Here is a 14,094-nt window from a genome sequence, read left to right as displayed (position 1 = left end):
AAATTGTATGGGACCAATCGGGATCGAACCCAAAATCTGTCGATTATTAATCGACAATTTTCACACGGAGCCATACATCATTCCGAAAGGCTAATATCTAAAATAGATTTTTCTTCGACAGAAATGTCAACAAGTGTCATATTATATCCACATTTTTAGAATTAAATTCTAAATTAAAATTTTGTTTAAGGAGGGAATTCGGTCTAGAGGATTGATTTTTTATGGCTTTTTTTGCAAATTTTTAATAAGGAACAGATAAGATCAATGAAAATAAAAGTTTTTCCTATTTGTTAATCAACTTTTTAAGTATCTTTTAAAATTTTTCTCTAGACCAAATTCCCCCTTTAAGTCAGATTTTTAATCGCAATTAAAATTAAAGAGAGAACAATTTTATCATCTATTTATTTCTTTATTCTTTTTGTGGAAGTTCTTAATTTTCTATTGCTAACCCCCCTCCCCCCCCCCTCCCCGAATCGTATATTTACGATAATAAAAAATTGATTCCAAAAATTTGTCAGAATATATATCGCTCGAAAATAGATTGTCAAAATTATTTTCGCGAATTATAAAACATACACAGAAAAAAAAGGTTGTGATTATTATTTTGAAAAGTCTTTATTTTCGACTTGTAAAGCTTGACATAACATTATATAGCATTAAATAAATACTTGTTCAAAGATATTTAACATAGTTCTATCAAGAAAAATATATTCTTATTATTCAAGAATAATTTTCATAACTAAAAAAAATGTTGAATGAATAAATAGTATATATTCAAACCAAAAATTGCTATAAGGTAGAATTAAGATAATATATTCATGATAACTATTATAATGTTAAAATAAAATTATAAAATTATATAAAATTGTTGAAATTTAAGATTATCAAATCTTCCTAAAAGATCATCTATACTGTTGCTTATATATGAAACAAAGATCGCATTAACTAAAGTATATAAGTTTTTATAATTTGATACTAATTTTTTTTTTCTCTTTATGAAGATTATTGTAATAGCATTAATTAATAATATTATAATATATCAGAACATTATTACTGAGAACAATGAAAATACGTCGCATCTTATCATACACGGAATTATCCGATAGTCTCTGCTAGTTTGACCGCGTTTTTCCGGTCTGTTCGTATCACAGCGTAAAAAACCGTACTGGTATTGTCAGAATATAATGCAGCGAACATACACGCACTAAATCCACCATATATATGATCTACCGGAATATATTTACTACACAGCACGTTGCGCTACACGCATGTCAGTCACCATAAAAGAGCGGCGCGAAAGAGCTGTCCATCTTAATCACGCGCTCAACCGTGGATCCATCCGTCGAATGGTCGAATGGTGTGCGACCCTTCGAAAAAGCTATTGCTCGCTTTCGTACACGATTTTCAGCATCGACGAGAACGTTGTTGGAGAGATTCACTATATTTCGTTCGCTTCCCGAAGCGCGAGAGATTCGCCGACAGGATCGAAAGCTGCTCCGAAATCCCTCTGTTCGAGTGGTGTCAAGTTTTTACGACGGGAATTTTGCGAAAAAATAAAAGTCCTTTTAACAAAGGTGTTAAATAGAAGAAGTTTCGACGAAAAGTTTTAACTTCGTATCGCGAGGAACCGCAAAAAGTTTTCAAGTATGGTGAGAGAGGTTTTTTTTTATCTTTATTTCAAAGAATATACGTCATATACTAAAATTTTTATTTTGTCCGCACAATTCACCATATATTTTACTTCTTTTCTTAAAAGAAAATATTAATTTAGAAACGTTATTTGACATTATTCGGATCCAATAAACCAATCGTCGAAATTCTCACAAATCAGATTTTTCAACAAAATACTAAAAGAAAGAATATATTCAAATTGTCCTGCGTGATATGACTAGATTAAAGAAAAAGAAAGAGGCAACACTGTGATTTTATAATTGTACGAAATATTTATAATAATTTGAGTATTTTAAAAATATTTATCAAAATATTTCATAAATATTTACAAAACATTACTTTATATATTTATTCTTTTTACGTAAAATTATATAAAATAATATTTAATCTACATTTTAATAATATGTCAAGTACAGTTATTATTTTTCTCTTAACGTATATAAAAAATATGTATAAAATATTTATATAATATTTTTAAAAAATAAATACGAAAAATATTTGTAAATATTTTCATTAATATCGTGTACTGGGTAGTTTATTGCTTGCTCGAAGGAAAAACCTATCCTACTCATGGGGTTTGCCTAAAGTACGTCGCGCGCACTCCCTTGTCAGTCAGACAACGATGTATAGAGCATTTCCCTTTCTAATTTCAGTGCAAACGTGGACGGTGAGATCTTATATGCGCAAGTGATATAGGTACGGTGAATATGGAAGCGATTCAGCTCGCTGCAATACTCATCGCGGCAATATTGTTCGCTGCGGCTGCGAATAATATCAGCGAACAATGCCAGGTTTACAATGAGAGGTGGATTACGTGTAGCTGCATCGGAAACGAGGTACCTATTTAATACCCTCCGCACAAAATTACACCACAAATGCTATGACCAACATAAATTATATTTTTCTATTTATACACAACATCTATTGAAAACATATATTCGCTTCTATCAGATCAATTTATAATATTTATTGATTGCATGTCAGTTTATAATTTGCATTCACAATAAATCGTATAGTTTTTTAACTCTTCATAGCTTCGGCAGAGATTTAGGATGCTTTTAAACAAACTATGAGAAATTTTTTTAAAAGAACTGTGAAAAGAATCAACAATTCACGCACTCAAAAATTAATTAATTATTAATATTTTTCTTTGTTTAGATTGATCTTTAATAAAATAAATTACAACAGATTTAATAATTAGAATTTTCTGTCGGATGTATTCTTGAATTAATTTAGTCAATCAATTTTTATTTTTCAATATTCGATGGTTTTCGAGCTGTGCGATGGTAATGAGAGAATAATCAAATTCTCAATTTTTTTCAGGAATTTCTACTACCGGAAGAATATAATTACAAGAATGTTACCAGCATGTCGATCACTGGGTGCGTTTCTGCGAATCTTCATTACTCGAGTCTGCCGGAAGCGAGTAATCTCGAGGAGATGATAGTCCAAAATATCAGCGGTCGCCTGGACTTCGATGTCTTCATCACGTCAAACCGGATGAAGCTGCTGAGATTGTCAAACATTGGTCGAATACCGATGATCGCGAGCCACACGTTCGTAAATCTCAAAGCGATCGAAACGTTCGAGATCACGGACGCGCTCATCGAGAACTTTGAGGAAGATTTCAGCTTCATCAACGTGTCGCAATTTATCGTGACGAACGTCACGATCGAGCGCGTCGACAGGCTAAACGTCTCTGAGAAGGGCATGACGTTGAGTATCATCAACAGCGAGTTACGAAACGTCGCGACGTCCTTGAACTTTGCCAGCTTCCTATTCATCAAGATCATCGGTTCTAAGTTCGAGCTGCAAAAACCGGGTGTGGTATCCATCCAAGGCAACGTGGCAGTCGTGAAGGATAGCGTCTTCACGAACGTGAGCATGAATCTGGTGGCAATGGACGCCGTCACGATAAACGGCATCTGCGCAGTCGGCAAGAGTACCCTGAGACTCGAGTCCAAATACATCAATAGCACGAACAATCGGTTGCCGAACGAGATCGCCTATCTTAGGACCAATAATCAGAAACCAGAGTCCTTCACGAATCGCAACAACACGGTCTGCAAGGCGGGTAATTGCAAGTGCCCGAAGAGCAACGGACAAACTTCGTGTCAGCTGATAGTTCCGACGTTCATTCTCGGCTGCTCGTTAATGTCATTGCTATCGAGAAGCTTTCAGTAATTATAATTCACAGTTGTTTGCAAAAAAAGATTTTTTTATTGCCTTTTTCCATGCGAATAAAAACAATTGAAATAAGAAAAAGATCAAGAACGTACGTTAAGGAATCGTAAAGCATTTTTATATAAAATATCGAACAAGAAAATTCTAAACAAAATATTTAAACAGTTTTTCACACGAAACGCATAAAGCTTTCAGATCTATCTACGACAAACAATAGTACGAAATTCTATTTCTAACTAATGCACAGACAAATGCTGGAAAAGATCAATAATTTGAAACAAGCCATCGACTTACAGAATGAAGCATCTGGATAAACCAATACAGATATTTGAACACAACGTAATCAACATTGTAATTTATTTATAATTTATATATAGGAAAAAAGGCACACACCCTCGCTTGAAAAATGTCTATTTAATGTCTATATAATAGACATATCTCAAGCAAGTGTGTGTGCCTTTTTTCCTGTATATAAATTATAAATAAATTACAATGTTGGTTACGTTGTGTTCACATATCTGTATTGGTTTATCCAGACGCTTTATTCTGATATAACTCGACGGTTTGTTTTAAATTATTGATCTCTTCCAGCATTTGTCTATTTGTCTCTTCCAAGCGATAAATAGTTTGCTTATACGAAATCAATTCCTTCTCATAATTCATCTGCATCGATTGTAGGCCTGTCTTTTGATACAAAGTTTCCTGTATATAAGTTACAAATAAATTACAATGTTGGTTACGTTGTGTTCAAATATCTGTATTGGTCCATCCAGACGCTTCATTCTGTAAGTCGATGGCATTCTGATATAACTCGACGGCTTGTTTCAAATTATTGATCTCTTCCAGCATTTGTCTATTGTTCTCTTCCAAGCGACAAATAGTTTGCTTATACGAAATCAATTCCTTCTCATAATTCATCTGCATCGATTGTAGGCCTTTGTCTTTTGATACAAAGGTTCCTGCATGAATAAAAGAAATGCAACACATTTGCACAGTTTCTCAAATCATATAACATATTTATAACACTCATAAAGTGATATATTTATAGAAAAAATGGTATATAATATTAATATATTCTACTGAAAATAAATAAACTAAAAATCAAAGAGAGGGCCAAATATTCAAGAATAAAATACTAGTATAAAAACGTGAAGTACTAACCAATAGACTTTTGTAACTGTTCCTGCAGTTTTTCATTGTTCCGCATAATCCTTCTTATTTCATGCTCATGTTGAATATCTTTGGATTGAGCTTGCTTCTTTAATTTCTGTGTCTATAAAATCACGCGTTTAATTTCAGTTCTTGTCGATCATTCAAATTATCAGTTTGTATTCTACGTAAAGTCTAAGCTTGTGCCATCCTATACTACGTATGTTCCTGTTTACTACCTCCTCTTTTTTGTGCTTTAAATCACGTGACACAGTCTCATATTGAACCTTAAGTCTTCTTTCTCTCTCCTGTGTTTCGCGCAACATTTGCTCCTTCTTTTCCACATCTTCCTTCAACCTCTTTATACGATTCTGTTTTAATACATTTATAATTAGATATTAAAACTTTTTAAGAATACATTATTTTTGTATGCTTACCAATCATTTTGCTATGCAGCATGAAATAATACACAATGTATTTTCATATATATTTATGCTTTAAAAGCATAAAGCAAACTCACCTTTAGATTAATGTTATCGTTAACAGTCCTGTGATTTGAATCAGTCACATTGTCATTTAATCGCATTAGAGCTCTATATTTATGTATCAACATCCAAGCGGCATTCACTATTTTTATTGATAACCTCTTGAATGAGTCTAAAGCTTGCAGGTCATTGCGTTTGGTGTTTAATGATGCAATACCAAATGATTCAAATTCCTATAAAGTTAGATACTAACATGTAATTAACATTCATATATATATATATATATATATATATATATATTTATTATACATGTTTCAATAAAATTACCAATCATGCTTTATTACCTCATTTATTATATACAAAGACTGCTCTAAATTGTCTTCTGTACAAAATACTACATCTTCGCTATTATAATTCCTTGGTTTGGCAAAAATACTTCTCTGATCTCTTTTCGAACAACTGCCATTGAAGATTGTACTCATATTTACCTGTAAAGTCTGTTAAAAATAAAGGTACAATTTTTATTAAACATATGTTATTAAGATTGATATATCAATTTATATTTTCATATTCTTTAAATCTTATTTAAATCTAAAATTTTATGTAAAACCTTTCACTTTCAAAGATTGCACCTTATGACATGCATATTACATCTACATCCATGGTTTTTGAAATAAATTATAAAGAAAATAAACTGTATAAAAAATAAATTGCTACTTCAAATATAATGATTTGCAACACACAATCTTGACACTATACCTTGTCCTTGTTGTCTTTATTATGATAGGATTTTATCACAAATACTGTAATATACTTGTCATGAAATATTAGCCATTCCGTTTATAGCTCGTTTTAATTCTGCCTAAAAATTACACAATAAAAAACTTAAGGACGACCTAAGACGCCTATACCGGCATTTTTCAAGGTCATAAAATCCCCTGTATAGTAGCGCCATTAGGTACATATTTAGAATTGGAATTATTTAGGCACAATTACTTTGACATACTGCTGGTAAAATCACGTCCGTCTATCTATTATTATTATAAATCAGTAGCATATCCTGGATTTATTGTATATTTTATTACCTGCACGCATGATCCTTTTTTATAACATATATATATACTATACAGACATCAATATACTATTTTTTTATATATGTATGTATATAATTATTCTTGACAGAAAGAGAAAAAAAAAGAGAAAATGAGATAATAGTCTTTAATAAAATTATTTTTTTTTCTTAGTCAAATAATTTTAAAGATAAAATAATTCTTTTAAATAAAATAATAGAAATTATTTTGTGTATAATATTTTCATTTTTTATATAATTTTTGTTAGAATGAACAGTATCAAGTATATAGTACATTATTTTTTTTTAAATATGTAACACATGTACAATAGAATTTATTTTTTATTATATTTAACAATACTTAATAAATATCAATTATTATTAAATATACAATTGTTACTATATATAAAGAATTTAATTTTTACATCAAACATAACATATAGCGTGTAGTCACTATATATCAGGTTCTTTCTGTGTGATTGTTTTATTATTTTATTGTAATCTTATTAAAGAAAAAATATATTAACATGTAGTATTTGTAATCATTGAAAAAAAGGATAAGTAGAAGCTAGTTTCTACAATAAATTGTCGATATCAAATTTAAAAGATTATTTTTATCTCCGAATTTTAAAGTCTCATAAGAAAATTTAACTTTTCTTACTGTTTATACATATATGTTATACATATATATATATATCTATTTTAATAATTTAATTTTTATAATTGCTCTTTTTAAGTAAAATATAGGAAAATTAATTTCAAATATTTAGATTGTGCACATATTATATGAGAAATATATAATATTTAGTAAGAATTTTGAGAAAAATAAAATAAATTTCAATACAAGTGTGTATGTATATGTGTGTGACAAATTTTATTAATTTTATCATTTTTTGCATATTAAATAATATACAAAGAATAGAAGTTGAAAAAGAAAAGTTCAAGTATATAATTAAAAAAGTAAATATTAAAGCAAAGTATATATATTAAAAAAAGAAATCTATTACATATATAAATATCTATTTTTTGCAATTATATATATAATATTACAACTTATTTTGATTTTAGGAAAGAAAGTCAATAAAATATATGTATTGATGATTTATTGATCACAATACTCGCACAAATATTTTACAATTATTTCAATTCATTTCGTGTCTATATTTATAGGTCTATGTCTATTTATATTATATCGATTTATTTTAATTATTTAAATTTTACATTGCTGGTCATTAAAATTGCAACATTTTACATATATATGTAAATGTTAATGTATACTATTGCAATTTTAATACCCAATATGTTATGTGTTATTATTATTATTAATATATGAAAGAGAATGTATGTATGCACACACATATATGTATATCTCTATCTTCCTATCTATTATTATAATTTATAACATTTTTCACAATTATTATCGTAATTGTACTAATTGCACGTCTTAATATAATTAATAAATCCTCCACATTGTTTCCGCTAAAAAAGATAACTTCTCTCGCATTCTTCATCCTAAACTTTACATTTATTCTTAAGGCTCAAGATTAATTTTGAAAACGCAACATTTCCGTTTTCTGAACCACAAACTCTGAGTTTAGATTTTTGCTTTCTAAATTACAGAGACTATTCTTAAGTTTTAATAAAAAAAGATTGATTTTAAAAATCAATTATTTCGCTTATTTTATCAAGCTTCTTCGGCAATTAAATTTGCAAAAACTCTAATAACAATTACACAACATTAAACAATTTAATTTAATTGTTCACGTAAAAACCAGTTAATTTAAATATTATAATAATTAAATAATTTGTATGTACATACATACTACGAAACACAAAATTTTTTATAACACCTATAAATATTTGTTTTTTTTATAACTTAATCTCTCTGAAAAAATTTCTATCATGCACAATTGCAATTATTAAATTTCGTTTGATCGTATTTCACGAAATACGGTTGTTAATTTACTTATATTGAAAGCGGCTGAATTTTCTCAAATTTATGATAATTTTTTTAAGTACAATTACAGAAATACTACGCAACTATTTTTATCTATATAAGTTTATATAACTATATTTTATGTTATAAATTATATAAATTTTTATATCAATTAATTGAAATATTCAAAAAGTAAGTTTGTACTCGTAGGAAGAGCTTTTAATCATTATTATCAAATATATTAAGACTAAATTTAATGAATGTACATATAAGAAATTATATTGAAAGGCAAATTAGTTTTAAATACACGATATGGAAAGTAGTTAAAGTTCGCTCGTACAATTTCCAAAAAAGTATGCGTGTCATTTTTAAATTACCCGCACTTAATTAAAAAATGCACTATACTTTTTCCGATTACTTTTAAATACGAGCTTATTGTGTTTCCCGTTTAAACTTTCCGGATACCGTGAAGCAGGTGCTTAAAATTCAAAGTAATTTAATCCTTCGATTAAACAATAAAAGATTTACATCCGCATTTGTGTTTCCTTGAAACGCGAACAAACGAAATAATATAATACCCGATAAAATCAGCATGCATTGCAAACAAGATAAAGCCTTTTAAATTGTACATTCCAGAAAAACTCAGGTGTAGAACCTGTGAAACTGCTTTGCTCTGCTTTTTCACCCTAATCCTTCAAGTAAAGTAAAGCCCTGTTTTCTTTTTCTTTTTTAAATTAATATCTTGCACTGCAGTCGTTCGACTAAGCACAATAAAGCGATTTATCCTGTATACGTGTGTGATGACATTGTACAAATTTTCCGTTCTATTCAATATTAATATATTAATACATAACGCAAATTAAAAAAAAAACAGGAGGATACATCTCGGAGAGGATCCTCGAAACAGCTGTCGTCGCGAAGGACGAATAAGGTCTTCCGCGGTGTACCTTCCTGTTTTTTTTATACGTGCGATCCATAAGACAGTGGAAGATCCCTATTAATTCTTATTGCATTCGCAATGAGCTGGGACTTCTGGAGCGTTCTGTGCCTTCCTTTTCGCAGATGAGGCTCATCGCTCGCTTTCGTCCTTTATTATTCCACAGCACATAAGAATGTTTAGTTCCAGACACTCTGCGTGCTTGTCTAAAAATCATTCATAATATTAAACATACTATATATATATATATATATATATATATATATATACGTGAAATATTGCATAAAAAAAATTGATTATTATATGTTGCAGATACGAGATTTTATACATTTAGAATTTGTCTTTCAACAATCATATTAATAATTTGATATTATAGACACCATTTTTTTCAATGTAAAAAATTTCCGTTTCTTAATTTTTGACGTTAAAAATCTCGGTAATCAAGTCTTAAATTATACAATAAATATAATAAAATGTTTATACAAAATATATAATATACATTTAATAATAAAATATATTTAAAATTGAGTGAGTTTCAAAAATGTATTATTTATTTTTAATTTCAAAATATATATTTTAAATTTAAATAAAGAGTGACAAATTTTTATAAATATTTATAATTCAAAACCCATTGATGCACATCGAGAGAAGCATTCTTGTTGAAGAAGGATTCATTTTAGATCGACGAAAGAATTTGTGTATAGAAATTGTGGCAAATTCAGAATTCTCCATAATTTTACTTACGTTTGAAACCAATCGTACTGTGTGACGTAAGTTTCACTGCAGAAACTTTCGAATAGATCTATTATCGGATAGTTTTCGAAAAAGGTGTCTTTTCCAGATGTAGCCAGATCAGCCAGAGATCTGATCCAATTATTAAAACAAAATAACGCCAAGCTTTGATACTTATAGGCGTAAATGCCGAGATTAGCCAAGGGTGGAATTGTACAGATAGTGATGGCCGTGTTTGAGAGATGAAATTTGGACCGGAGAACTTGCAAGAGTTCCGTCATATCGTATATCATTTCCTCACAAGTGGCGCTCTGAAAGTAATTGTGTTATTTAAATATTATTTTAAGAAAACTTTGATTTTATTATAAAATTGAATTATTAATAACACTACAATTATAAAAAGAAAGAATTTGCTCATTATTTATCGGGTTCTCAGTTAGCTCGATTCCCTCTATTGCTGACATTTATATTATGTGTGTATATTTCGTATGCAAATAAATACACGTAAGTTTCTCCAAGATTGTGTTCACACAGTATTATTCTTGTTTGAAAATAAAGTAAGGTGGGTAGAGGCAAATTAACTTACGTTGTAAACATCAACTGAACCAAGCAAGATTACTACACGATTGGAGATGGTGTTAATATTCCGCAAAGCTCGAGTACAATCGTTTATGGTTTGGCCAGAGATGCACAAACCACAGTTTAATGCTAAATTATCTGTAGAATAAAATAATGAAATTAATATAAATTAATATAAAAAATTAATATAAAATGATATAAAAACTGTAAATCACTTTATATTTTAATATTTTAAATATTTTAAACAAATAATATAATTATAAAAACAAGTTTTCGCATATTTAATTTCATGTACGCGTATGATTTTAAAATAAAAAAATATAATTACAAGAATAACGTGGACTTTTACAAAAGTAGAATTTGTTGGAAATTTCAGAGAAAAAAAGCTTTATACCTTTGTATCTCCAGATGGGAAGATGAAGATTTCGTATTGCGAGTTGCAGGAAAAAATCATCGCCAATTAATTGCTGGCCGTTTGCAGTAGGTTCGTGTATGCTGCTCTGAAATATTATATAATATTTCGTAATACTTTCGAGAAATACCATCGAGTTTTGCTTGACGCGTCTCAAATGTAAATTCTATTATATACTCACAGTTTGTTTCGGTTCATTCATTTCTATTACCACCGGCTGATGATTTTCTTCTTCGTACGAGAAATTGTTGTTTTCATAAAAGCTATCTAAAATACAAACGAGTATTACAACTTGTCTCGAAAATCTTTCCTCTTATAAGATGAGATTCTTTGACTAAATTTATTCAAGTGATTCGTGTTACACGATTGAAATAGCAAGGTAAAGTAAGACTCGCGGAAAATACAGTTAACAAAAATAAATGTAAGAAACGTAAATACCGAGAAAAATTAAAAATAGATGAAGCTGTAAAAATTAAAATGTAGATACACGCTTTTGAAAGATCCAAAAATAATAAGAAAATTAAAGTAAAATTAAGATTATATAGTACATACATGGTAAAAAAACATTTTGTATTTTTGTTGAAATTTTCTTGTGTAGAAATTTTTGTGTTAAATTTTTAACACACTCTTATGTTAATATAACATACTGTCGTTATGTTATTTTAATTTTTCTGCATTGAGTTAATATTCACCGTTTCTAAGAGTTAAAACAACACAATAACAAGTAAATCTTACACTAATTCACATTTCTGTGTTAATTTTTTACATATTATTTGTTTAGATTTATTATATTTGCCTTCTGTTAAATTAACATTAAAATTAGAGTGGATAAATTGAGACACGAAAAATGTGTTAAATTTAACACAAAGTTTTTTACCGTGTAATATTGTATAACACGTAATTATATATGTAATTAAATATTTATTAAAACATTATTTCTTGAACGATAATAATTCCAAATGTGCCGAATAAGAGTAATATCTTACTTGGTTTGAACAAGTACGGATCACGATGATAACCGAGATCTCGAGTTCGTCTATTAGTGCGATTGGTATTATGTGCTGCTCTGTTTCTTTGCCTTCGCTCATCATTATATTCAGAATTGTTCTTACGATGTACAAATTGTTTATAATATTTGTTCTGTAAAAGAAAATTTATAATTTTTTAATTTTATGAATCTGTCTAATTAATACGTGCTATAATATTGCTGAGAATCACATCAAACGTACTCTTGTTTTCGAATAGTCGACCTTTTGATAGCGTATAAGTCTATCGATATGAGCGATCTTAGGATCGTTTATCTTTAATGTCTGTTCGCCAAATTCGTTCCAAACTGTCTGCAGACCATCTATGCTTCGTAAAAATGCTCGGAGACTCGAAAATCCCAATCTTTGATAAGGAATGGATTCTCCGACGAGATTTTGAAAATCACCTACAAAAACAACATTTTTCTTCTATTAAATTTATAATGCTAAACAAAAAGTCTCTTTAATTTGAATAATATACAAAAAGTCTGTTTGATTTAAATAATATTTTTAAACAGTTTTTTAAAAAATATCATAAAAGCTGTTTTGTTTAAATAATATAAATGTAAATATATGTATATAATTTTAATCTGAAAGAAATAAGTTTTGCTAATTTAAATAAGTTTAAAAAATTTTTAAATTTTATTTAAACTAATTTATTTAAACATTTAGTCCGTATTAAACGCATAAGACATTAACTTCTAAATTTTTAGTCTCTAATTTAATATCTCTCTAATGTGTTAACATTTCTCAAAATATAAACATCTAAAAGAAAATTCGATAAATCTGTTTAATCATTTTCACAATATTAATGCACAGATATAAATAGTAAATTTACAATAATATACATAAGAATATTAATTAAGTTTCTCCAAAAATAATGAAACTCACCGTTTAGATCTTCAATGGACACACCTCCTTTCTTCGAAATTATACAGGATTTGATCAATGCTACTGTTTCTTCCATTATTACATCTGAGAAATAAATTGAAGATATATTCTTCACTTATTTATATAAAATTCGTAAGTTTCTATATTTCTTTATCTGGGTTTTATTATTAATCTTAGAAAAATAAGATTATAATTTAAAGATTATTTCTCCAAATTACAACGCTCTTTAATATAATAAAATAATTCGAGATTAAACAGGCGTAAAGAGCATATATATATATATATATATATATATATATACTGTTATTAATAATGTGATATTTGACTATAACTTATATTTATACATCAAGACTAATAAAAACAAAAATTATAAGCTTAAATTACATGGTTTCTTAAAAATGCGAACGTTTCGGTCTTCTGTTTTTATTAGTTTAATGTATAAATATAAGTCATAGTCAAATATCACATTATTAAAAACAGTATATATATATATATATAAGAGTTATATAAGTTGGATATATATATATATATATATATATATATATATATATATATATATCTTCAACTTATATAATAAAATATTATTTGCGCGCACGCGAAAGAATGAAATAAATTTATAAATTTAATAAGCCAGTGAGCACATATACTTACATTATTACAAATTATCACTTATATATAATTTCACCAAAGAGTTTGATATTTATAAAAGTCCTGCAGGCCTGCTGCTGTGATTAACTGTGAGTTTATGATAACGGACGTCCGTACTCACGACAGGTGCGTGGAAGAATGAGCCGATTCATCACGACGATATGACCTATCCTATCTCCCATTCGTACAACTTAGCAATGTTCTGGAATATTTCATGAGATCGTAAACTCAATTCGACCCGAAGTATATGTTTATATAGAAAAAGTACTAATATGAGAGAGAAGAATGTGTATACATACACAAGAACGAAGGACGTAAAGTTTAATTTCTCGCTTCGAAAATTTCAAATATCCTTCAGATAAACCCAATTATAACT

The 14,094-nt window shown here is 28.4% G+C and overlaps 3 protein-coding genes across 4 annotated transcripts; 1 reads left to right on the top strand and 2 right to left on the bottom strand.

Annotated features, from left to right (window-relative positions):
* Positions 1 to 1,054: 1,054 nt before the first annotated feature.
* Positions 1,055 to 4,249, top strand: LOC140667924 (uncharacterized). Of its 2 annotated transcripts, none has more exons than XM_072896302.1 (3): positions 1,055 to 1,644; positions 2,325 to 2,507; positions 2,995 to 4,249. In XM_072896302.1, exons 2-3 carry the CDS (start codon positions 2,379 to 2,381, stop codon positions 3,853 to 3,855), a joined length of 990 nt encoding a protein of 329 aa, XP_072752403.1. In that variant the 5' UTR covers positions 1,055 to 1,644; positions 2,325 to 2,378; the 3' UTR covers positions 3,856 to 4,249. The 2 variants fall into 2 exon arrangements, with proteins under 2 accessions (XP_072752403.1, XP_072752402.1); XM_072896301.1 differs by having other exon boundaries at positions 1,055 to 1,649.
* Positions 4,234 to 6,432, bottom strand: LOC140667925 (afadin- and alpha-actinin-binding protein-like). Its single transcript, XM_072896303.1, has 6 exons — positions 6,249 to 6,432; positions 5,834 to 5,986; positions 5,525 to 5,722; positions 5,244 to 5,375; positions 5,017 to 5,128; positions 4,234 to 4,814 (listed from the first exon to the last, which is right to left on the bottom strand). Exons 2-6 carry the CDS (start codon positions 5,969 to 5,971, stop codon positions 4,603 to 4,605), a joined length of 792 nt encoding a protein of 263 aa, XP_072752404.1. The 5' UTR covers positions 5,972 to 5,986; positions 6,249 to 6,432; the 3' UTR covers positions 4,234 to 4,602.
* A 2,454-nt stretch (positions 6,433 to 8,886) lies between these two features.
* LOC140667901 (uncharacterized) lies at positions 8,887 to 13,885 on the bottom strand. The gene is made up of 9 exons (XM_072896244.1): positions 13,722 to 13,885; positions 13,071 to 13,154; positions 12,384 to 12,586; positions 12,141 to 12,294; positions 11,336 to 11,421; positions 11,137 to 11,242; positions 10,750 to 10,880; positions 10,176 to 10,474; positions 8,887 to 9,637 (listed from the first exon to the last, which is right to left on the bottom strand). The coding sequence occupies exons 2-9, from the start codon at positions 13,144 to 13,146 to the stop codon at positions 9,499 to 9,501; spliced, it is 1,194 nt and encodes a 397-aa protein (XP_072752345.1). The 5' UTR covers positions 13,147 to 13,154; positions 13,722 to 13,885; the 3' UTR covers positions 8,887 to 9,498.
* Between the last annotated feature and the right edge of the window lie 209 nt (positions 13,886 to 14,094).

Source organism: Anoplolepis gracilipes, chromosome 7 (genome assembly GCF_047496725.1).
Source record: "Anoplolepis gracilipes chromosome 7, ASM4749672v1, whole genome shotgun sequence".
NCBI classification, from domain to species: Eukaryota; Metazoa; Arthropoda; class Insecta; order Hymenoptera; family Formicidae; genus Anoplolepis; species Anoplolepis gracilipes.
The sequence above is the reverse complement of the archived record's forward strand: the minus strand, read 5'-3'. Positions and strand labels throughout refer to the sequence as shown.